Source organism: Columba livia, chromosome 11 (genome assembly GCF_036013475.1).
Source record: "Columba livia isolate bColLiv1 breed racing homer chromosome 11, bColLiv1.pat.W.v2, whole genome shotgun sequence".
NCBI lineage: Eukaryota > Metazoa > Chordata > Aves > Columbiformes > Columbidae > Columba > Columba livia.
Genome location: NC_088612.1, coordinates 13,412,188 through 13,437,134, shown reverse-complemented (window position 1 = coordinate 13,437,134; position 24,947 = coordinate 13,412,188). Strand labels below are relative to the sequence as shown.

The 24,947-nt window shown below is 48.8% G+C and overlaps 1 protein-coding gene across 16 annotated transcripts in view; it reads right to left on the bottom strand.

The window, feature by feature from the left end:
• PPIP5K1 (diphosphoinositol pentakisphosphate kinase 1) overlaps window positions 1-24,947 on the bottom strand; it is a 45,662-nt gene that overhangs the window by 17,191 nt on the left and 3,524 nt on the right. For 10 of the 16 annotated variants that reach the window (XM_065076878.1, XM_065076881.1, XM_065076883.1 and 7 more), the window contains exons 2-26: window positions 23,828-23,997; window positions 23,361-23,535; window positions 21,613-21,808; window positions 21,435-21,525; window positions 21,000-21,085; window positions 20,639-20,793; window positions 19,580-19,681; window positions 19,162-19,323; window positions 18,843-18,997; window positions 18,338-18,439; window positions 17,055-17,141; window positions 16,550-16,625; window positions 15,930-16,039; window positions 14,864-14,949; window positions 14,339-14,467; window positions 12,419-12,540; window positions 11,559-11,741; window positions 10,554-10,695; window positions 9,701-9,924; window positions 8,645-8,772; window positions 8,058-8,172; window positions 7,355-7,462; window positions 5,980-6,096; window positions 5,604-5,768; window positions 4,416-4,506 (exon numbers count right to left, since the gene is read on the bottom strand). In XM_065076878.1, coding sequence (XP_064932950.1) covers window positions 4,416-4,506; window positions 5,604-5,768; window positions 5,980-6,096; window positions 7,355-7,462; window positions 8,058-8,172; window positions 8,645-8,772; window positions 9,701-9,924; window positions 10,554-10,695; window positions 11,559-11,741; window positions 12,419-12,540; window positions 14,339-14,467; window positions 14,864-14,949; window positions 15,930-16,039; window positions 16,550-16,625; window positions 17,055-17,141; window positions 18,338-18,439; window positions 18,843-18,997; window positions 19,162-19,323; window positions 19,580-19,681; window positions 20,639-20,793; window positions 21,000-21,085; window positions 21,435-21,525; window positions 21,613-21,808; window positions 23,361-23,507 — 3,079 coding nt within the window. In that variant the 5' untranslated portion in view covers window positions 23,508-23,535; window positions 23,828-23,997. The remainder of the gene's footprint in view (window positions 1-4,415; window positions 4,507-5,603; window positions 5,769-5,979; window positions 6,097-7,354; window positions 7,463-8,057; window positions 8,173-8,644; window positions 8,773-9,700; window positions 9,925-10,553; window positions 10,696-11,558; window positions 11,742-12,418; window positions 12,541-14,338; window positions 14,468-14,863; window positions 14,950-15,929; window positions 16,040-16,549; window positions 16,626-17,054; window positions 17,142-18,337; window positions 18,440-18,842; window positions 18,998-19,161; window positions 19,324-19,579; window positions 19,682-20,638; window positions 20,794-20,999; window positions 21,086-21,434; window positions 21,526-21,612; window positions 21,809-23,360; window positions 23,536-23,827; window positions 23,998-24,947) is intronic. The other 6 variants (XM_065076880.1, XM_065076882.1, XM_065076887.1 and 3 more) reach the window with 1 other exon arrangement.

Genomic DNA, 24,947 nt, shown 5'->3' with positions numbered 1-24,947 from the left:
TTCTGTGGAGCAATTGGACTTCACATGATATTTAGGGAATATCGGGCATTTGACACAGGATTCTTTTGACTGGAGAAAGCAATTGTGACAGAGATAAAACCTATTATGGGTGAGACAAAGCCACCGATTAGCTATAAATTCTCTGCTAAAATGTCTTGGTGCTGCATTCCATACTGAGAATACCAACTGCTAAAAACAGCATTACTCCCACATATAAAAGGCTCCTAGAAACAACCAGGTTGATCTTGTTGCGCCTTGTCTGCCAAGGCAAAAAACCTGACATGCTGCCTGTTAGTACTGAACTGGAACAGTGCAACTGTTACTACTGTGAAAAAGGTGCTACTGAGATTGCAGGAAGGTCTTCATTCTAAAATACAGCATCGCAACACGATTTAGGTTGGAAGGAACCTCTGGAGGTTTCTTTCCCCATGCCCCAGCAGGGCCAAGTGGGACCAGTTTGCTAGAGTTTGTCCAACCAAATTTTGAATACCTCCAAGAAAGGAGATTCCACCACCTCTCTGGGTCTCCACTGCAATATCTGGCACATTCACGCTGAAAAACGTGTTCCTCTGAGCATACTGGAATTTCCCTTGCCGCAACTTGGCTCTGTTGGTTCTCACCCTATTGCCTTGGAGGGCAGTCTGCCTGTCTTCTCTGTAACCTCCCATTTGGGTGGCCAGACGGCATTCGGGGCTCCACGCCCCACAGCTGCTGATCCAAACAAGCTCTCCCAGCGTCTCCCAGCACGTTGTGACTCCAGCCCCAGCCTCCTCTGCGGCCCTGATGGCCTCATGCCCGCTGTGTCTGCATCAGGGAGCCCAGCAAGCCAGCAGTTCTTCAGATGCGTCTCAAAGGGGCGGACAGAGGAGAAGAAGCGAATCCCTTGGCCTGGTGTCTGTCCTGCTAATCCAGCCCAGCACAGGCTTCTGTGGTGCTCAGACACAGCTGCCTCACATACACTCCCTGCTCCTCAGGACCCTGCTTTTTCTTTGCAAAGCACCTTTTTAGCCAGAGCTGCTTTGGAGAAAACACACAGATCCTGACTGTTGAGTTCATCACATATAAGCTCAGTCTACACTGAAATATCTGCTCCTGGGAAGAGCGCGGGACGACCTAAAGAGTTCTCACATCACTGTGACGCTGCTGGTCACTTCCCGCAGGACAGGCCAGCACACACGTGTCCTTCGACAGACAGACAGACAGAGAGCTGGTGCCTAAAAGGCGACTGATACACAAGCCTTAGAAAATTTCCTCCTAATGCCTAAATTGAAGCTCAGCACTGACTCAGCACGAACTGCAATCTGTCAGAATGCAAACAAAATTTTGCCAAGCAGCAGCCAGGATGAGGCTCCTAATCATCCTTCCATGGCTTAAAAACAAACAAACAGACAGACAGCAACAACAAAACCCCAGCACACTCATTTACTGGTAGATAAAAATGGAACAGAAGATTTTTATGACTTGGCATGGCAACCTCGTGCCACTGATTATGAAGCGAAGGATGTTCCTGTGTTTCTGACACCTACAGCAGTCAGAGGCATTTTGTTAGCACCCTTAACCAGAAGAGAATTTAAAAGACAACTCAATGGACAACAGCAATTGTCTACAATGAACTCTAGGAGACCACTGGAGCCAAAGTTAACACACACACACATCCTAAAGAACATAATGGTACACTAGTCATTTGGATTTAAGACGTAGCAACATTTGCTAGAAATTACTGTATGTGCTAGATCTTTCTTGTGTATTTAATTTTCAGATGTACACTCAGTGTTTCAGATGTTCAAAAAATAGACATCCTTTATTTCCCTGCAGAAACGTGGGTCTCTGCACAAAGCTTCATGCCCATCTGCAATACAGCATCTCTGTTGCTCAAACAGCAAGGAGTGATTTTACACCATTTTGAAGTGTTCTTGCAAGTAAAGAAAGGCACTGAAACTTCCCTAGGTTTCTCAAGCTAGAAGCATGCACAGTATTGCAGACAGTTCACAATAACGCATGTGCTCCTGCCCAGAAAAACGTGACATACTGCAAAGCACCAGTTTGCACTGACAGAGCAAGCTGCCCCTGCTCCAAACACACAGAGGCACTTTTTAAATCACAGTAAAGACACAATTCCAGCAGGTTTGGCAGCAGAGTTGTGACGGGAGCTCTGTACTGCTTCCCGCTCCTGCACACAGGTCAGGCCTGCACAGACACTGTTCCCAGGATGGGGACAGCCACCCAGGGACCAGGGCAGCAGGGACCGGGACAGCCACCCAGGGACCAGGGCAGCAGGGACCGGGACAGCCACCCAGGGACCAGGGCAGCAGGGACCGGGACAGCCACCCAGGGACCAGGGCAGCAGGGACCGGGACAGCCACCCAGGGACCAGGGCAGCAGGAACAGGTTTGATCTCTGGAAAGCTCAGAAACAGCCAGTAGTGTCTGAATGAACCTCTCATAGCACAGCTACTGAGATGAGTATTAAAGCCAAGGTTCAAGCTTCTGTGAGTTCTATATTATTCCTCCCAGAGAACCCATTTCAGATCCTAAAGTGGGAAGAAATTAGGTTTCTATAAATCAAGCAGGAAAGGAATCAGGAAGATTCCTTGGAGAGCTAGACTTTTTTACAGGTAAAGAGGCATCATTCTTCTTAACAGTCCTCAGGTTAAGAGAAACTCACAGAAACACAGACAACCTGACAGGCTCATGCTGCAGCACAGGCTGCTCCACTCAGCCCTTCTGTGCCTGCAGCTGCAGGATTGCAGAGAGAACAACAGCTGGGCAGGTATCCAGCTGCAGGTTTGCTGCACAGACTGGCTCTGCCAATCCCCACCCAAGGCTTTGTCTCTGCAGAGCTTCACCGCTGTGAAAGTGACCAGCAAATGCTTCCCAGCAAGGCAAGTCAGGCAAGAACCTCAAATTAAACCTGCTGGGATCACATTTCAAATTTTGTTGTCAAGTAAAAGCACAAGAGTCCAGCAGAGTAGTAGTCTTCTCTATTGCCAGAACAGACATTCCTCAGAAACCCAGAAAAGGCCAGAGTAAATAGGCTGTAATATCTGCTTTCCAGAGCACACGCCTTCTGGTACTCAAGCACCCAAACAGTAAAGATAGTTTGCATGTAGCACTCGATGTGCTCAGTAATTCTCTGAGCAGCTGCACTTCCCTGACTGTGCCATCTCAGGAATTCTCAGAGCGATTCACGTGGGTTCACAGAACAACCGCAGGTTTCTGCAGGCCTAAGCAAAGCGGTCTCTTGCAGCTTAGTCCTGCAGGTGGCCTGTGAACAGCAGAAATAAGTACATGCACCACATGAAACTGCACAGTCAAAATCCACAATGGCCAAGGCTATTGTGCCTTTACGAAAATAATATGCATCAGCCATTTCTTCTTATTAATAGATTTTTCCAGCTGGCTGGGAGCATAGCTGGCAGACTGCAGGGATACTTCCTAACCACTCTGAAGAAAATTCCCTTTCCTTGGTAAGGATCAGCTTCCAAAGAAGCAGCTCATTCAAAAGTGACAGATAAATGATCAGGCCTTTCAGAAGTCTCTCGGCTGCGGGATGTCCACGTAACAGAGCAAAGAACTGATGAGTGAGAACTGCTGCAAGTCTATGGCCAAGCCACAATGCAAAAATTGTTCTAAACAAAAAGACAGTGGGCATATCTTGAACATTTCCACCATGGTGCTTATTAGTAATCTGTAAGATCCAGGTTTCACAGCCATCTTTGAACCTCATGACAGCAAAGACACCTTTTCAGTTTCTAATAGATCTTGCTTTAGCAAAAATATTTCAGGAAGAATTTCAGCTGTCAAATTGTTTAGGTTAGGATGACAGGGACTGGTGCTCTCAAGGACAGGTAGAGAACACCAAGTGCCCCAAAATATTTTCTTCCACTACCACGCAAAGAATGGCCCAGCAGGGATTCCAGCTCAATTAGAGAGCTGGCAGACACCAGTGCAGATGACAGGTCTGTTCCATACAAGAGACCTTTAAGAAGCAAAGGCAGAAATATAACAGTCTTACATGAAGAGCAGCTTTGCATATAAACTTCTGTTTTGTGGAACAGAAAGTGTGCTAGTTCTAACTAAAATCATCTCTTCCTACTCAGTTCAGAAACGGTATAACAAATTACAGCGACGTGGAACCAGAAGGCCAACCTGCAAGTACGCAGCTTGCTCTGTTGCTCCCACGCTATAAAGGATGAAAAGTGCATCTTCGGTTGCTAGAAGCTGAAGGAGAAGATCACACCCAAAAGGAAATACAGTAAGATAGTCTCTACAGTGGTCTACACAGTAATACTAAAAGACGACATAATACACACAGACACATACAAGGAACTTGAGCCAGATGTACATGTGGACAGACAGAACCCACAGAAACACAGCGGGACAGGCGAGCAGGCTGGTGCCAGGTCAGTACAGTACCTAAGCCACTCTGCTTCATCTCAGAAGACTGCCTGGAATAAGTGCTGAAGAGGCGATAACCTCCTGATTTGGAAGAAGATTCAGAGAGCACCTGCAAAGACAGATAGTATGATCAGTGCCATGGTCTAAGTTACCCCTCGTCTCAGAAGCCTTTAGAGAATACATCAACTGCAGATAAAGAAAAGTATGTCTCTTCCTTAAAATCACAGTTTTCTAGAGGCATGAAGGTGCTCATACGCTGAGACTGGGACAGTGCACCCTCTATTTTAATTTCCAGTTTGTGTTGGGCTGTGGAACAGTGGAGATTTCAAAAGTATGAAAGGACTTGTGTACTGAGCTCCAAGACTCTTGTTGGAATCACTGGGACATTAACTTCCTTCTCTATTAGTAGCAAAGTCCATCCCCTTTAACTCAATACATGCCTGTTACAAAGAGCCTCCGAGCGCTGCATGCAATGATTACATCATGAGAGACACCGAGTTGGAAGCCAGCTAACAAACACCTCAAGCCCTGACTCTGCTGTCACTGGTTCAGAAAGCAAATAGCAAAAATGCCTGTGAAAAGTCTCAAAAGAAGAGACAATTTCTACAGCACTTGGAAGACGTCAGCTACCTGCTGACTGTGGCACCAGCTGTGTGACACATAATGGCCCCGAAGGAGCGAAGTAAGAATGTTAAAATTGATCTTTGTTACTTTAGCAGAGCAATGATTGGGACAGTTCTAAACCATGTGACAGCTCAAACACTCCAGAATAAACCCACCAGTTACCAGGGACCTCCAGCCTGCAGGAGATCTGAGACGGGAGACGAGAACAGGAAACATGGAGCTGAACTGCAAGAGGTGACAGCTGGAGTCTAAATGGGTGGCAAAGATGTCACCACTGCTAGGAGAACAAGCTGCATGCAGTCTCAGAGCTGGTAACGCTGATGCCTCTACAGAGCATGTAATTCAAATAATTCTTGTATTTCGCAGGCATTTCCTCCCTTGCTCTTCCTCATCAACTACTCTGACCTGTGTTCCCCTGTCCTTCCTCAACAAGGTCTGCCTTTCAAAAAATCCCCCTTTAACTTCTTCAGAGCCTTTCCTAGAATCAACTCTAGCTCTGGCATGTTAAAAGCAACACCAGGAAATCAAAACCACACAAAAGACCTCCACCAGAACAACCAAGGGTGCCCAACACGTCGTTACCTCCATGGACCCTGTCTTGCGGTTCCTGATCAGCGGTGACCTTCGCTGAATGCTAATGGGCTCAGAAGGCTGTGGAGACCTTTGTTGTGCACGATCTGGCTCATCAGTGCCCTTCTCTTTGGACAGGTTCTCCAGGCTGCCCTGGTCAGCTTTCTTGCCCTCATTCTGCAGGAAGGAGACAGGGACACCTCCAGGCACGTGGCCGTTGCAAGGGCTGCCCAGCACCAGCTGCAGCCATGGTCTGGTCTCCAGCTCCGCGGGGCTCAGGAGGTGCCCGCACCCCCAGAGACCCGGTAAACCCCGAGTGCTCGGCAGGGACACAACTAGCCCACGGTATGAGGAGGGTTTGCTGGAGCTGAGGGGACAGTGCGCTCACCTCTGCTGAGGCGGGACGGAACCCAAACCCAGTGGGCACATTCCCATCCTCCTCGCAGCCCTTCACGCCGGGGCTAAAGTGCAGCTCCACGTGGAAACGCTCTTCCGAAGATGGGTCCTGTGAACGCGAGGCACAGGGAAAAAGGAAACAAAGGAAACTCAGTCCCCGTCAGCAGAGCCGCGGTCGGACCAGCTGCCCCGCGCATCCCGAGCGTGTCTGCTGGGAAGGGAAGCAGAAGCGACAAGAAACCACCAACGTGATGGCGCTCGGTTTGTCTCACCCAAAGGGATGACCCTTGTTAGCACAAAGCCGAGGCATTCAATTTGTTATTTTGTGACAACGCCCACCAGAAGATCAAAACCGAACCGGGCTATATGTGTATATATGTATTATAGTATAATATATATATTTTTTTAATATATATATATACACACACAAACCTAAACCATAGCCCCTTCTGATCCACTTCTGTTGCAAAACTAGCACACACTGGGGCAGGGAGAGACTGGTTCCCTTCTGGACCCTTAGCTGAGTTCCAAGATTTAAGTAATTGTCTCTAATATTAATTTATATATATTTAAGGGAAGCCAGAGCTTTTTCAGTGTCTGACACTAATGATACAAAACCAAAAGTTTCCCCATCTCTACTTACTAACAGATTTAGATCACTCCTAAAATCTCTATTCAGAGTTTTGGGGATTTTGACAAACGGCACTAAGAAATGTTTCACTTGTCCCATTAAATCCCCCCATCAGCTCTGTGAATCCAGGACTCCAAGGATCGCGTGTGGCAGAGAGGGGCTGCTCCCTCTGCACCACCGCACCTGGGGCTCAGCACCTGCAGGTCGGTGCCAAACCTGCTCACAGTCATCACCATCAGCTTCCGTGTTCCGGCTGTTTTACAAATTATTCTCTTTACTTCCTGAAGATATTAGTATATACTTCCTTAACTATACCAGTGTATTTTCAAAATAAAAATTTTTACGAATGTGAAATTTCTGGATGTTTTCTAGAAATATTTGGAAAAAACTGCCAAATATAATTTGGTTTTATTTATTTTTTCCTACCGTTAATTTGTAATTAATATTAAGAAACAGCAAATTATTTTGCTTTAGGAAACACTTTAAAATAGATAGTATCGATTACTTCAGTTTGGTATTACTGCTCAGGGTGGCGTTCTGCTCACACGTAGTGAGCACTGACTGGGTCACAGACTCCCACCTAAAAATAAAACCTAGCAATTGTGTTACCGATCCATCCATCTTTATTCACAAGCAGAGCGAGCTCAGACTACGAACTTCCCAGCTGAACTCATCTCCCGGGAACTGTGCCTTGCATCACGGCAGGAAGGGTTTATCCTACAGCTACATCCCTCACCTTGTTGTTGTCCTCGTAGAGCATGATAACAATCTGGGTCATGTAGTTCAGCTCTGAGATAGCACTCAAATAGTCCATGGCTCGCTTCCACTGCTGGTCTTTGTTCTCCTGATACACACACACAAACAGTCGCATGGAATAAGCAACAGCAGACACCTGGCAGTGACATGGGCTGCGGGAGTTTGTCTCCACAAGATAACAACATCGTCAGGACAATATCACTTTGCTTCACTTGCATGGAGAGAGATGACACTGCAGTGAGGGCGGGTGCACAGCGAGGAGCAGCTGTGGGGGACGCAGCAGCTCCCGCACACCCCACGTGCGGACCTGCACATTGCGCTGTGAGCTCTGGGTCATGCTGACCCCAGAAACACGCAACCCACAGTTGGTTCCCAAACACCATCGCCTCACACTGCTGTCCTCCTACACGGGTGAGCGGTCTGCTCATCTGAGAGCAGCAGGACAGCTATGGAGAAAACACATCTCTGCACGAGCAAGGCAGGCAGGGTTGGGCTAGGGAAGAACAAGTCTGCATGGCAGAGCGGCAGGCAGCTGCAGCATGCAAACGCGCAGCGGCGCAGTCAGCCACAGGCCACGGGTGCACATCATTACTGGGAGAGGTAACCTGCAAACACACACTGTCCCCCTGGGCAAGGGCACAAAGAGCAGGAGGCTCACAGCGCGAGCACTGCGGGACACTTACATCCAGGAGCCCCCCGTAGCGGAAGATGCTGAGCAGAGAGTGCACGTGGCTCTCACTGGTAAAGTAGAGTCGTGTCCGAACGTGGCGACCTGGCGACAGAACTCCTCTGGAGTACCTGAAACAAAACCAGCCCGCTGTTACTCACACCTGCCAACAACTGCTGCCTGTCACACCACAGCACTTCTGCAGGTTTAGCAGAACAGGATAATCCCCCATCAGGAGCTGTCAAAGAGCAGCAGGAACAGAACAGTGAGAGCACTGGGCACAGCAGCAGGATTTGTGGTATCCTAAGGCAGACATGGTACGGCAGGGGCGGCTCATCACACCAGCACTTGCCCCTCACAGAGATGTAGCTGGATGATGATGCCTTCATCCCCAAGGGGTTTAAGCTTCTGTGGCACTGTGCTCCTGCCCCGCGGTCTCAACGTGCCATTCCATTTTCCTTCTGCATCCAGGAGCACCAAACGCCTCCCTCGTGCTGCACCCTTCAGTGCTGTCCAGTGCCCCTTCACCCCAGTGAGCTCTGGCATGGTCCCCACACACCACTGCAGAGCTGCCCTCCCCACCAGCAGCAGCAAAAGCCTTACAAGGGATGTAGTTTGTTGACCGACTCATCTTCATGGGTTCTCTGTAGGTCCAACTGGATCTTTTTAATGAGAGGAAGACAAAAGCCAATAGCAATCTCCAGTTTCTCCTCCTTATTAATTCCATATTCCTGCAGGAACAAAACAACAGATACCCCTGAGCCCTGGTTTTTTGCCACATCCTCACATGAAAGGAGGCTGGACGTCAGTCCTGTCTGCAAGCGCTGCTACAGTTAAGCAAGGACAGTATGGGAAATGTCACTCGGCACCTTTTTTTTCCCCCCCACAAAACAGTGTCAGTGTTCTTCCAAGAGCTGACAGGCACAAGTACCACCAGAGAACCTCCTCTCATGACACAGAAACTCATATCCTGACCTGGCATGAGCATTAATGCAACAACTGCTCTTTGTAGAGATAAAGCTTGAAGTGCTATGCTGGAAGCAGCCAAACTGCATCTCATCAGGAACACTGTGAAGAAGTTTAGAAGACCACTGCTGCTCTACATGGGCACAACTGCAGCTGGACCTTGGTGGCAGCAGCTTGTCCCATCTAAACAAAGCTTTTCTGCCAGAAGCGGCGCAAAGCAATGGTGAACACAGAGACCTGTTGCACATGGCCCTCCTTTCCCTTCCCCTCTCATGTTCATGGGTATAAACTTTGTGAGAACCGAGCCAACTTTGCAAACTGAGGAAGTTCTAGTTTGACAAGAATAAAAACCTTCACTTTAACACAGTAATCTCTCTTACCCTGTACAATCTGTATGCTGCTACAGCACACACGCAGCTCAGAGCTGTGCTATACGGCACCACGACAAACACAAAAAGCTGCTGTGGCAGCTGCTCATCAGCCTGATGCTGTCAGAATCCCCATCCGGGAAGACGGCCCTGTCACATCTTAAGTCATAAACGGTTTTGGTCTTATATAAACACTAAGAGACAGATCAGATATATCTGTGGAACACTGCCTTTAGAGTTAATGTGCAAGAGAACCTAGCCAAAATAGACCAAGGGTCAGAACCTGACAGCACAGGCATGGCCAGGCAGGCAGGGCAGCCCATACCTGGGGTATGATCACATCTGCCAGGGCTTTGGAGAGTTTGAAGAGTTCAGCTGTGCCTTCCAGCTTCAGCGCACAGTTGTGCTGCACATCGTACTTGATGCAGTCATAGATATCGGGGATCTTGCTGATGTCGTAACGCCCATTCTTCATGCGGAAATCTCGTTCCAGCTTGCTCCAGCGTTGCAGCATCAGTTCTAAAGTCTCACTGTGGTACAGCTGCAGGTCTGAACAGCAGAGAACACCAAGCCACAGTCATGTCCTGACCAACTCTGCCTTGATATTAGTGACAGCTACGACTGACTTCTCCCAGCACAGAGGGCCCCAGTTATTATGTCACCCACCAGAATCCTTGACTGGAAAAGCCACTGGACCTGTTGGTGGAGTTTTAAGTTGCTGCAAGAAGCTACTTCTGAAATACTTAAGAAAAGTGAAACTGCTTGCCTGTTGGCTTATGTCTGCCACAAATTGTGTGAAACATCCCACAGATGCCTTTCTAAAACCTCTGCTCTGCTATTAGGAAAGTTCTTAGAGATGAGCAAATGGTGACTGAAAAACTCACTGTTCATAGCCTTGAGCTTCCCTCCAGAAAATGCTTGAAAAAATCGGGTGTACCTCCCAGGCCATACTGCTGCTGTTCACATTCAACGAAAGGTGCACAGATCATTTCCTTTGCATTACAGATCTCTTTAACAGTAGTTGAAAGTGGAATAGGAGCCTTCTACATCAATAGCACATACAGACTTTCACTTTAGAATTTCTTTGTTACAAACATAAACTGTAGTGGTGTTTGTGAACTCTGAAGATGTAACAATAGATTAATCTGCCCCAGACCCTTTCCAGTTCTGATGCTCACCTGCAGATTTTGGGTCTTCCAGACGTTTTTTGATCTGGGAAGTGAGATTCTCAATCAGGGCGAACACCTGGTTACAGACCTCTACAGGGTTCTGAATGAACATCATGGAGTTGAGCAGAGACGCACTGCCTGTGGGTGCTAGCTGAGAGAAGAACCAGCACAGCTCAGTCAGGATCTCGACAACTGGGAACACAGAATGTTTGCCTTTTCCAGCTGTACTGCTTTTGATTAGGTATAAGAGTTGTGCTCCCTGCTGAGCCTAACAAGCTGGCCCATTCCTGGGGTAGTTAAGGATGTTTTAAAAGCCCCCTCAGGACCAGCCTCAGAGGGAGCAAACAGCTGCTGCTATCAGATCTGACCTCCCTTGCCTACAGTGTCCACCCATCTCGCTTTGCTCCTGTGCTTTAGTCGAAGGGCTTCAGAGAAGTGTTAAGTAGTTCTTTGAGGTGATAAATATGTTCCTTAATGGTAATGGATTTCAGTTCGGTAATCGGATCTCAGAGTCTGAGAACATAGTGGGTTTGGCACTTGCTGGAGAAGCAGTTATAGTGCTTTTATTGGTTGCTGTGCTGGATATAGCACATGCTGTCTGCTCTGCAGTTATCAGACACTGATAGAGTTTGTATCCCAAAAGATCTGTTGACACCTGCACAGAGCAGATTTAGAATCTGGCATGATGTACTCCCTGTCCAAAGCAACTGGGATTGTTGTGGGCAGAATAAGTAAACCACGAGAACTCTTCTGTCAGCACACCCATGAGTGTAAAACGCACTGGGACTTCTAAAGAGAGAGGAAGGTACCCTGATGATTCTTGAAAGGGACAGAGGACTTTCACTTGGAGAAGGGCATGGGCTGTTAACCTGCCCTTTCCCTTCCTAAGTGCTGTAGATATCGTGTAATTTTGACAAGATTTGGTCTTCAGACTAACCAAACTACTGTTCACATACCAGCAGGCTTCAGGACAAACTGCTGGCACTATGTAGTAAAGCCACACAGGTGCTTTACCTTTTCATAATCCTCCTCGCAAAACTCAGCATCCTTCTGCATGATTTCATGCAGCCGTGCCTTCACTCGGTGCTGACAGCTGCTCAGGGAATCACTGTCACTGTCCAGGAGACCATTCATATTTGCACTTTTCACCATCTGCACCAGGATGGGGGTCAGCTCTCCTTCCAGGGCCAGCAGACCCTAAAGCAACACAGGACAAGATTTCAGCTATGTGCAACCCAAGCAGCAAACACTTCTGGTAGTGTCATGGCCTGTGCCATGGCTGAGTGAAATCTCAGCTGCTCTTGAGGAGCAGTTTTACAGCAAGAACATCTGCAGTCACCAGTGACTCTGGCACAGTTCTAGAGCCATAGAGCAGAAATCCAGCCCTGCCTGCTGCAGCCAACTCAGTTTGCTGGAAAACATTGAAACAGCAGAGCCTCTGAAGAACAGCCAAGGTCACAACAGGATTCACTTTGGCTCAAGCTTTAGCTGCAGACGAATGTGTCTTCTCCCCAGCTCCCACCCCACACTGCACCAAAGACTCTTCATCCACCTTTTAAGTCCAGCAGCTGAGGAATAAACCCTCTGGCTGGACAGTCATCCAAAACCCACTAGTTTTGTAGGCAGTTAATACTCAGCAACAGGTTTGATGTGTTCTAACATCAAACACCAGCAATACTCCATAAATAACACCCATGTGCAGCTACATTGCGTTTTCAGTACTGCCTCATGCACTTGCTGTGAGCATCAGACACCATCCCCCAGCAGAGAGGGGGAAGCTCCCAGGACAGCTCCCTCCTCATCACCAGAGGTTTTCCTTTAGAACTGGCATATTTTAAGACTAACGCAGCAGAACTAACAGATGCACAAAGGACCTTTGCAAAAGCTGCTGCAGTCATCTGAACTCGTCCCTCGTCTGAGGCGTAGATCTTGAGATCATGGCGGTATGTGCTGTGCAGCCTGAGCAAGCCACATCCAGGGAAACCAGCATAATCACCTGGAACACAGAACAAGCACAGAATTAATATCTGACACCTGCAAAGGTACTAGCTGCATACACTGCTTTAGACAACAAACTTTATTGTAGTAACAAACTTATGTAGAGAATTAATCACTTTCACAGCCAGCATTTGGGCTGCTCCAAAACAGACATTCTAGCCACACATGAAGACTTGAAATCCGATTCAGATTTTGCTTGATTTGGGAAAGTTCATTTTGAAGAAAAAGTGAGGATTCACCAGTCAAGTCTGACACTGCCCAAATTCTGCAGTAACCCTCTCTGAGCAGTCCAAAATCATCCCGACAGCCTGAACATCCCTGTGCAGAACACAGACGTACAAAAAAAAACATTGCCTCCTTCTACTTGTTCTGTGCACAAGAGCAGGTGCTGCTGCCCCCAGCACTGCAGGCAGAGCTGCTCAGCAGGGGGACACCGGCTCCTAAGCACATCCTACAGTTGTCTGTGGCACAAAACGCTGGTTTATTTATGACGGCTGAGTCAACCACAGCAGTCAGATCAGTAACGGGAGAAACCAACTCGTGCAGCTCTTGAGCGTGACCCTCCACGGACAGCGCGGGAGTGACTAATCTGCGGCTGCCTGGAATCCCATGATGACTGTGCACAGTACCCAGTCACATTGCATGTGGAGTGGAAAACTGCTCCCAGTTCTGAGCTCAAAACTCAGAGAAACCCCCTGCTAGACAAGGACAGACACCGGCCAGAAGCCAGTTGTAGATGTGGACAAAGCTGTCACCCAGGAACTCAGCATCTCACCATGAGATCAGATGTCCCCTCTCCCTGAAGGGCCATGAGAAGCAGGAGTCTCAAAGCCACAACCAGGGCTGCGGTCACTGAGTACGTGCTCAGGCCGAGCTCCGCTCCAGCTCCTGGGCTCGGTGCGCAGAGCAGCCGGTGCCCCGGGACACAGACCCGCACTGGCGCCGCGTCCTGAGCCCGCTCTGCAGACACCTCTCTGCTCATTACGCTGCAATCTACACCCTGATTCCATCCTCCCGCACCAAGGGGAACCATTCTATATTCCAGAAGGAAATCTTCTCCAATTCAATTTAAAGTAGCTCAATTAATTTGAAATTTAATTAAATTGAACTAATTAAACACACAAGTCAAAGATATGCGGTATCCAATACCAGTCTCATCAGATCAATACAGTAGCAGTGTATTAATTCTGACTCTTTATTTGGGTGGAAAAGGCAATCTCAGACTTATTTTTTTTCCCCTTTGGGCTCTTGTTCTGTATGTGCACTAAATGGTTTTCACAGTCAGAGAATTAAGGTGGAGAAAATATGGAGAAGTTACCTTCCTGTTCTCCTGTCTCAAGGCAGAATTGCTTGTGTTCCAAGACAGATTTCCTCTGTTCCCTACAGCTGACCTAAATTCCTTGTTAATCACACATCAGTTTAGAATCATATTTGCTGCATCAGAATGTATCTTATTAAAATGGCTTCTCTTTTTTGAATACTGGCACATTAGTTGAAAAAACGCTATTGTGCTCCAGGCTGTACTAAAGTTTAACGACCACAGCAGACATGTCTGTCCAGCTTGGGGATGTTTGGCTGCAAAACCCACTTGAATTATTTGTCATTACCAGGTCAGCTCAAAAGAACAAAAGCAGTGATGACCAAAGTCACGCAGGCAGCACAGAGCCCCATGTCTGAGCACCCTGAGCGCCGGCGATTCGGCACCGGGTCTGGGCAGCCCGGCACAGCTGTGGGACAGATCTGGGGACACAGGGACACGGACACAGCTCACCTCGGCTACCTGGGACACAGCTCACCTTGGCCACCAGGGTACATGCAGCGAAAGGCTCGGCCCAGCTCCTCTGCCTGGACCCTTCCTGTGGGCGTCAGCTCTCCACCCCACTTGAGCACCAGCAGAAGGGACGGGGAAGGCTCCCGGCGAGCGTCTAGGAGACAAACAGGTACTCAGTACCTCAGACCTCGGAGCTGAGCTGGCAGGGGCAGAGCAGGGGAGGAGGAAGAGGTGGTCACCAGCAACTTGCAGACCACTCTTGACACAAGTCTGACCCAAAGTCCCCAGGAAGCAAACCAGCAGGTACAAAATTAAGTCACTACTTTTTAAAGGTACCGGCTAAGTTCATTGAACTGGAAGCATAAGCCCTGTGGCACCACCTGGGGTGTACTGGTGCATGACATCATGCATCACTCTGACCCTTCACATGACGTGAGCAAAGACAAGACAAGGGTCACTAATTCTGCTTGCACCTCCAGAGCCTGGACAGGCAGGACGGCTCTTGAACACCAGGCTTGGACACCATGACAGAAACACCAGGTTTCTTTACCTTCATCTTCACTTGCAGTTTTTGGATGTCCATGAGGCAGATAGGTCAGTTGAACCTTACGGTTAATGCCAGAAAAATGTCCATACCTGTCACAAGGAGAGGGGGAAAAACATTTAAACAAATCAACTCCACCACCCTTTGTGTCAAGGTCCCCAGGCAGCACACAGCAAAAATACAGCACAGGGAAGAGACTTCCTACAGCAACACCAATTGCGAAGGAACACAAACGTTTTTGTCACCTACCTGTGACCTGGCACACACCCTCAAAAAAAGCCAAACTTCCCCAAATGAAATTCAAAATCCATTTACTTCCCTCTTCTTCAGCTGACAGCACTGTCTGCTCTCATACCCCCCCAGGGCTTTAATCAGCCTTACTTAATTCCTATCTACATCTTTAACAAGTGAATTAATGAGATCATAGGAAAAAAACCTCAAACCACATGCCAGCCACTCTGAGGATAAGGATATCTCTAATGAGCAGGGGAAGAGATCACAGCAAAAATTCATCTTCTGTGCTCCACAGACATGGCATGAGCACAGACACGGTCTGCGTATGTGTCACCGCCACAGAGTGCTGCAGTTCTGAGAGAAATCCTTCTTTTGTTTCTAAGATGTCAACATCACCATGTTTTTTATTTCGGCTGCACAAAACCTAAGAGGACATAAACATATTTTCATGTTTTCCAAGCTCCCTTTCGTTAAACTTTTGGCACCAGGACAACCTTATTTAAAAGAAGATTCATTCCAAATGTATCAAAATGCTTCATATCAGTATGGTCTCTACAGGACTCTGGTTCCTGACCTGCAGCAAAGGAAGCTCAGTTTTGTGTCAAGTTGTTTAGGCAAAACCCAGACACTCTTGGAACAAGAATCAGCAGTGGTTTGGGTGCCAAGGAGACAATGTGAAGAGCATGGCAGCTTTGGTGCAGAGCTGCTAACAGCAGATAGAGGAGACCGACATGTGGGCACCAGCTGGTCAGGACACCAGTGGCACAGCTTTGTTCTATGTTGCATGCTGACCCACCGCCGAGACAAACCCACACTGCCCTAAAATATGAACCCTTACATCTCCAAGACGCTCTTCAGCTGCTCCAGTTTGGATTTCCTCTCCTCAATCTCGCAGTCGCTGTGGGTTCCCAGCTCCACCACAAGCTGCCGCGCAATGTCCAGCACCTCCTGTTGGGGAGCACAGGCCTCACACACCGCAGACCCCTCAGACCCAGCACTGCGCTGCTGTGAGGCCTCCAGACGGCTTCACCCAGCACCAGCTCTGCTTGGACACTCGCCAGAGACACATCATTTCATGAGACGTTCTCAGGCAAGATGAACTGTCCCTCCACAGTTTGCTCCACCCCCACTCAGCGCTGCAGCCCCGTGTGGAAGCGAGCACGTGCCTCTGACCGCGCCATCCCCAGCCCGGACCCGTCTGTCCCCAGAGCCAACCCCAGCAGGCGGGCAGGGCAGCAGGTCACCCCAGCCCACAGCCCAGCATCACCCAGCAACTGTTTCCATTCCCCTCCCGCACTGTCACCCAGCCGAGCGCGTACAGGGTGGGCAATGAGAAGGGAACATTTGCACAATGGACTGTTTCCCTTTTGAGGGTTTCCACCCTCCCAAATCATTGTGTCATGTGGGATCCGTATTACCTGCGTGTCCCACACAGCAACACCAGAGGACACCCCTCACCTGTAGCTGCTCTGGTTTTTTCAGCTTCAACTTCCCTGTCTTGTAGCCATCGTATTTCTCAAACAGTTCAAAGAACCTGAACAGGCAACAAAGAACGCTGATCCATTTTTGGCAGTTTCAGTGCTGAAAGGACTCTCATCCCCACATACATGTTCACACCCTGTTTTTCAGGGAGAACTAGCCAGCCCACTGGCTCCTTCCTGTCCTTCAGAAATTTTGAAAAACCCCAAGTATTTCCAGCCACAGGTGTGAGAAGGAAGCAGCCACTAGGTTCCCATTCAGCGGGCACTTCCCTTTGCAGCCCCTAGCAGACCTTCCCTCTTTCTTCCAGCCTTCACATGGAAGGCACCAGGATCCTTACAGGGAAAGGGGGTTCCCTCCACTGGGCACAAAGCATTTCCTTGAACAGAGCATGGCCTCCCATGCATGCAGCCCTTCTGCTCCTCCTCCTGATTCAAAGAACGGGCCCTCCTCACCCCCAGCAGCTTCTCGCCTCGCCTCTTACCGGGGATGCTTCACTTCCATCTTCATCTTCTGCTTTGGGGTGCGATCTCCGTGCCGGATGACTGCAATAACACAACGAAGCTCCATCCTGCAGAAATACAAGGTACACCTGACAAATGTGCCCCTGTGCTCCAGAATTGCCACCAGAAAGTAGTTTCCCATTGATCTTTCAGTTCCACCCTCTGAGAGCTGCTTCCCTCATCAGTGGCAGAACTTCTCCCAGACTAAAGCAGGCACAAGTAACCAGGCTGTAAAAGCAGCCACAGTACTGCAGACACTACCAGGTCATCTGTTTCCTATCAGGGAAAAGCACCTCAATACCATAACACGACAGGCAGAACCACATCTGCAGCAGAAAAGACCAGGATGGATGTTACAGAATCTACAGAAACAGCATTTTGAGTTGTGCCAAGCTTGTTTTCATGCCCAACTGGTGTAACACTCATGGGACCACTTAGAAAGACCTAGGAGAAAACAACTTTGTTCAGAAGAATGGTTATACAGCTGGGGTTCTGTCCAGGCAGCCCAGAGCAGCTGTATGCAGGAGGATCCCCCAGCAATCAGGCTCTGGCAGGAACCAGCACTCAGGCTGGCTCATTGCAGAAGGGCTTTTACAGATGCTACAACATCCAGCTGTTTCTTACAGGATCCCAGGGGAACCCAGATTGATTCTATCCATCTCACTGTCACAATGTGTCACCGAAGCCAGCAGACCCATGAGCTGTGCAATGTTTGTGATTGCCAGCTTTTCCAAATGCTCACACAGGAAAGAAGGATGAACACACTCCCAATCTACCTTCCCTGTAGCACAGCATACAAGTGTGGCGACCTTTGGTCTTTTAGCCTTACATGGTGGCCAACAGCATCAGATGAGGGTCTGCCAAGTGTCCAGGTAATGTGAATACTTAGCTAACTGTTCTACACCATTTCACTGGCAGCTCAACATGCACTTTCTCTGAGTAGCAGCCTCCTGAACAGTGAGACAGCTACAGCGATGCCCTCATCTGTTTCCTGTGCTGATCAAGAATTTGAATGATGTGAGCGGTTTCTATAATTCCTTCAATGACTGCTTGTCTACATTCATCAAACATACAACTAATTTACCATCTATCACCCTTTCATGTGCATGGCTAAGCCTTTCCACAGGCATTTCAGGGTTGCAACCAGCACAGCAGCTGGAGAACACCATGCTGCTGGGCAATGTCTGTCCCTTGGACAGAGTTTGCATTTTGTCCCTTATGAAGCCATCACTGGCATTCGTTTGAGAAGATGGCAGGTACTCACATGGTGCCTGAAGTTGTGGGGACAATGGGAATGTCTTCTGCCTCTGTTGGGATGGACCAGGGAATATGAAACTGAGGAGCCAATTCCCGCATGATTATATTTCTGGAAGAAAAGAAATTCCATTGCCTTGGTTCTCCACCTCCTCAGTGGTCCAGCTGAAAGTACTGAAGAGGAGCCACAGAATTTCTCCTCATCTTCCCCACAGAGACATCTCTCTCACCCTGAGCTAGTCATGGCACCCCAAAGGGACACCAGTGTCCCTCCCATCACCAATACCACAGCTGGGTTTAGCATGCAATGAGAAGTCCTGTAATATACATGCAGCAGTAAACAAAGACAGCTAATGCCAGTGCAGACAGGAGCCCCAGGGGCTAAATATCATTAACCCATTCCTCCCAGAGCTGAGCTTTCACCTGCTGAACAAATGTCCCCATGTGAACCACCTGCAGCCTTCTCCAACATACCGAACAGGACTCCACATTCGTTTTACTTTGCTACAAGTTACCTTACTGTCTGACAAAACTCGAATTTCACACACCCGAGGATTTTGGCACAGTCATCGTAATACTTCATAGAGTTCTTCACAAAACTGAAGCCATTCACATCACAAACAAAAGAGTGGCCGTTTGCTCGCAGGAGGTCGAACCCACACACTGTTTGCTGCATGAGGAAGCAGAGGACACAGGACTCAGAGCCGCTGCGAGCAGCAGCACACCGCCACACCAGTGTCACACCGGGGGGACACAGCTCCAGCTTTAACACTGACCCACATTCCAACCAGACATTCATGGAATGTCCTGCTTGCGTAAAGAGAAAACACAGACCTTAAAGGCTACACAGACTTTCCGGGCAACTAGTTTCTCCATGGCGGTCAGCATGACAGGGTAACGGATTTCTTTCCCTTCACTGTCCCGTTCAACCTTCCCATCCAAAGCGGGGGATTTGCGAGCCTCTGCATGGGCATAGTCTGGCCCAACAGTGTACACCTGGGAGGAGAAACAGGTACACCTGACACAACCACTCAGACTGACTGCAGCTTCCAGAAGGTATTTCTACAGCAGACACAGAGAGAAGAACATCAACAGTCTCGCACATTCCTCCTGTGATGACGTGCAGAACACCCGCTCCCGCTCCGGGATCCAGCTGCACAGTCAGCACCTCACAGCTTAAAACAACCCTCCAGAATCTCTGTGGGACTAAGCAGGACCGCCCAACGTGCAGCTCTCCCAGGCTTCTCCTTACCTTCACATCAGTGCCATCCGTAGGCATGAACTCCTCATAAATGTACGAGCCCGTCTTCCTCACACTGCTCTCTGGGGAGTACACGCTACTCCGGCTGCCAATCTGCAAGCACAGAACGAACACCTCAGGGACGAGCATGGGGATCCTTTTCCGAGATGGACAAACAAAATGCACAAATTTCATCCCATCTGTAGAGAATTAATGGAATGCATCTCAGAACCCCCAGCTATTACAGCACACTTATTCATGGAGGACAGAAGAGACTTCAAAATGCAGAGAGTAGGTGTGTTCTTTCCAGGCTTTAAAGACGAGAAAAGTCACTAGAAACCATTAGGTTGACAAGGATACAGAATAAAAAGCAGTGGATAAAGACCTAGAAAGTAAGAAGCCTAGTTAACAAGCAAATGAAAATAAACGATCATCAGACCAATTTAACTTCTTTCTGGGACAGCTGACTGATTTTACGGACAGAGGATGATGTTGTTTTCATTTTTAGTAAGGCTTCGGATACAACCCAAGTGGCATGGCTGTATGCTAGCTAAGGAAACAATCGTTTTAAGATTATTAATGGCAGATGCATAACTGAGTGGAAAAAAAGATATAACACAGCTATTAACTGTTTGCTGGAAAGTGGGGGAAGTAAGGGCAGATTCCCTGTGGAATGTAGGAATAAATACTGTATTTATGACATTTGCAAGCTACATTAAGCAGAGAAAGGCCACCATGATGTTAGAGGACAAGAACATAAGTTTTAAAAAAAATCATCTTGATAAACTGATGAAGTGCTCTGGAAAAAACAGCAAGCACTTCAATAAGGGACACTGTTCTCTATGACGGCTTGACGGGACACAGGTCACAGGGAAGGCAAAGTCAGCGCTACCACTAAAATATGACCTTCTGCAATTCCCTTGGAGATGGGATTGAACTAAAAGTTCTAAGAAGGTCTATATTTCCCCAACACAAAACCTTCCTTTTCCTTTCACCTGCCCCAACACTCCCTCCTGAAGCCACATGGGTCTGGTGTTGGTTCTAACACCAACGTGGAGTCCACCTCCTCACCTTCCGAAAGAGCCGCTGGCTGCCCCCGCCTGCTGACGTCGGGTAGTAAATATACACATTATGGTCTTCAGCACTGACCGGCTTCTCTACAAACGGCTTTGGGAAAATAGCTCCGTTTACCTCCACGTGGTCCTCTCCTTCCACCAAGTTGCACTCTGAAGACAAAGCACAGCAGCAGCGCGTTAAGAGAGGGTGGGACAGCCCCAGGGCAGAGCTGGAGCCCTTCAGCTTTGTCTGCAAAAAAACCCACCAGACTTGAGAATCAGGCCTCTTCAAGCTGATTATCAGTACCTGTTCCTGGCAGAGTATCTTACAGAGGACAGTAGGTGAGAATGGCTTTCAGCAGAGCCTGCACACTGACCTTCTGGTCTGTCAGGGTCTCGATTGAGCACAGCGTAGCGGGGCAAGTCTATCCCCTCTTCTTGGAGGATCCGATACACTTCACGCCTGCAGAGGACAGAAACACTGGGAATTGACAGCAGAGTCTAGAAGGTCCTCAGTACATGCCAAGGGAAAGGCTTCACTCCCGCTGATGAAGAACAAGGTCAAATGAAAACAGAAGAGCCTCAAGACAGCCATTTGCACCAGAAAACAAAACATGCCAAGTCTCAACAGATTTACCCCCAAACCTATTCCCCCTCCATATTTTGGAGAAACAACCCCTAAAAGCCACTGCTCAGGTCCCCTTCCTCACCATCTCGCTCATTTGCTTGTGGCCAGGAAGAAGTTTGCACAGCATGCTGAAGAATCTGACAAAGGAAGGGGGAAGGTGCTTCAGTGGGTCACAGACACCTACCTGTCCTGGATATAATACTGCATATCAAGGTCATTAATCAGAAAGGGCTTGCACAGCTTGGCATAAGCAACCGCTTTATCCAGGGGAAATCCTGAAATACAGGGGGAAGCGGGGGAAGAATGAATGGCAGCTCCTTGTCCAGATCTCAGGTGGGCTAAGGCCCGCACAGACGTTTTACCTTTGGAGTGGAACGATATGAGGCAGTCACAAGCAGGCCAGTTCTCCACTGGTTCATTCAGAATAACATCTTCCCCCATAATCACCACTGTGATGTACTCAAACTTGCACAGACGCTCCAGAATCTGTGTCATGGGCTTTGACTTGGACTTTTTGGTCATGGCACAGATTCCAACCACAATCTGCCGTTCAGGTGGCTGAGAGAAGAGAGAGATCAGTTTAGTACAGAGTCAACTACTTTACTGAATTTAAAGTATAACAGTGTAGAAATGCAGCAACGCAGAACAAACACAGGATTTTCTTCCAACCTTACGCACTCACAGCTCTTGCTAACTCAAACCCACACATGGTTCCAGCTCCCACAAGAGTCCACTGAGTCACCACTAAGGAGCAGCCCAAACCAACCGCTTCTTTGCTAGGTAGCATGTACCTCCTACTACTACTGGGCACTAATGCAAAGGTCAGAAATAAATATCCAGCACCTGAACAAGCAGCAGGGACTGAGATCCCACATCATGTTCTCTGGCCCGTAACTCACCCAGACAGTTGGTGAACTTAGGCAAGCTCAGAGAAGAGCCACAAATGTTTTATAGCAAAAACATCCAGGAGCTCAGTCTGTTTGTCTTATCTGAGAGAAAATGAAGGGGAGATTACAACCACAAGTAGCTATGAGTAGAAGAGAAACAGTACCAAGTGCTCTTCCACATATCTGACAGAGGTACCACAAAATCCAGTGGAATGGAGTTGAGTAAGTCAAGACAGAAGGTTTGCATTCAAAAAGCATTGGTAACCACAGCAGAAGAACATGCTAAGGCCTGTGGTGCACTTTCAGTCACCATCTAGAAACCCCAGACTGGACGTCTTCCCAATAGACTAATTCTGGCCCGAGCAAGACTAAACATAGTGAGACCATCTGAAGCACCACATGCAGGACTGTGGGTTACCAGGACAAACAGTTGTGCCTTCAACTGTAAGCTGAGACTTTAGAACTTACTGCACTGGCTTGCAAAGCCAAGATTCCACAGCACAAACAACATCTGAGAAGTGAAAGGGTTTCCAAATCCTTCCCCACACCTGATAAATCGCTCCTCGCTGAGCAGCAAGGTCACCACACTGGGTGGGTTTGACGGGAGCTTGTGCGGGCTCCGAGGTCAACAACCCCCGTGTGATGGAGAGCCAGGGTACAGAGGCAACGGAAAAAAACACCATGCTGGCACCAGGTGCATACAGTCCCGGCGACCAGCACAGCCAGCAATATCCCTGCGGCAGAGTCCCATGTACAGAACAGCAGATGTAACATTTCATATAACACTGAACAGGGGCCAAAAGCAGTCAGGAGGTGGAGATCATTCTTCTTTCTGCGTCCTGTTCCTGGAGGTTACAGAAAACAGTAAGTGCTTCCTTTCTGCAGACACACCTTTGCCCTTTTCACAATTCCTAGAGTTTTCCTCAAAAAATAAATGGTTTACAGGAGTGTCAGGGTTAAGTTGCTAGGTCAAAGAAATCCACTATTGTACCTGAAAAAGACCTGTGAGTGAAAAAGCCAGGATTTACTGCAGCACGAGGCAGCAAGTACAGCAGCATGGCAATGCAATACATCCTGTCAGAAATGGCACTGCCGCTTTGCCACACATCCTGCTGCAGCATCCCCTGGTGTCCCACAGCCCGTGGCAGCGACCACGCACGCCCTGGCTGAGACCCAGGAATTCTGCATAGATGCTCCAACCCAGCACACTGGAACCTCCTTACCGACTCCTCCTCTTCGTCATCTTCAAAGAAATCGGTTTCGTCTGTCTTCATGTTTGATCCCAGAAAGTCTGTCTCATCATCCCTGGAACCGACAACAAACCTGGGAGTGGAGTTCTCTCCCTCACTGGAGGTCGTCAGGGACGACATTGCAGCTCCGGTGGCCGACCATCCCGCTCTGGAATCACAGTGTGCAAAAGGGACAGAGAAGGTCAGGCGCAGAGTGAGACAGGGCCAGCTGCGCTGTGGGAAGCGGTGACGGTGGGGAGGGCAGGGACTGATCAGCTACGAGCAAGCCCAGGGACCAGTTGCCCAGCACCAAAGGAGGGAGCAGGGACAGACCCTGGGGCTGGGAGGGGATCTGCATTCAGGACCATTTTAGATGGCAGCGACATTGGGCCATTAACCCCTCCGCACTGACTGGGAAAGGGACAGTGTCACCGCCAGCGCTGGCAACGTATAAACCTTACAGCGATGCATGCTCCAAGCCGCTGTCTAAATCATGGGAGGGAACTGTGGACGCTCTTGCAGGCTTGTGCACCCAAAGGCATCGACTGGGACACCAGAAGGTAGGCTGAGACTTAAGGCAGTGATGGTGACTTTCCAACTGCCAATTTTCATCCTTTCAGCTCAAGAAGACCTAAAGTAACAGAGAGAGCAGTTTGAGAGGTGCATGAATTTGCAGGGAGGAAGGAAAAGAAAGTGACAACTCTGGCACAGAAAGGGGACACAGAGGAATCGTCAGCAGCAGTTTGTGTTGCAAGTCAGGGCTTCTGGGTTTGCAAACTGGCTCTGATTCACTCCGTGAGCATAGAAGCCCATTATCGGGATACAAGCTGTGCTTTATAACACCAGAAAAGGAGCATGTCCTGCACTGCCACCTGCAATAGCAGCGCTGTCTGCTGCACAGTGACGGAGTTTGAATTTGCAGTACGGTGACCTGCACACCCCAAGGACACAGCTGTTCACCTCTGACCAAAGCTGCACAGACATTCATGTCACGCAGTTGCCCTTTACCGTGTCTTCCCCAGCTATAAAGTGGTGAAAAGCATTCCTCCCATGTAAGTGTGTGCAACCTTGAGAAGACGATGTTGTGAACACCTCATGTTATTAAGCACTTCTTAAAAATGGATGAGACACTCTCTGGTGCTGCTCCTCCTGCTCTCACATGATTTCCAGCATTGCCCAGACTGGGTTTCCCCTTGCTGGAGCGTGCTTTCCCTCGGGACCAGCACGCTGCGGAAGCCTGTGCTGCAACAAATGGTCCTCTGGTACCTCTTCTCCACAGAGCAGAGGACACACACCCAAATGCCATTGATCTGCTGTCAGCACAGTTTCATGGTGAGAACACCTAGCAGGAACAACGCAGGGAGGCTGCCTGAATCCATTTGAGCAGGGTGGGAACGGGCAAAAGAAACAAACACACAGAGCAATCCAGCTGCCTGCAAGATCCCCTTGGACTCCAGGCAGAGGGGCTGTGGGCATGCCTGGAGAGGACAGGAGATGTAACAGGTCAGTGCTCAGAGCAGCTACAGCCGACGCGCGCACTGGACAAGGCCCCTCAGCTGCACTCCCAGGCGCTGGTTCCAC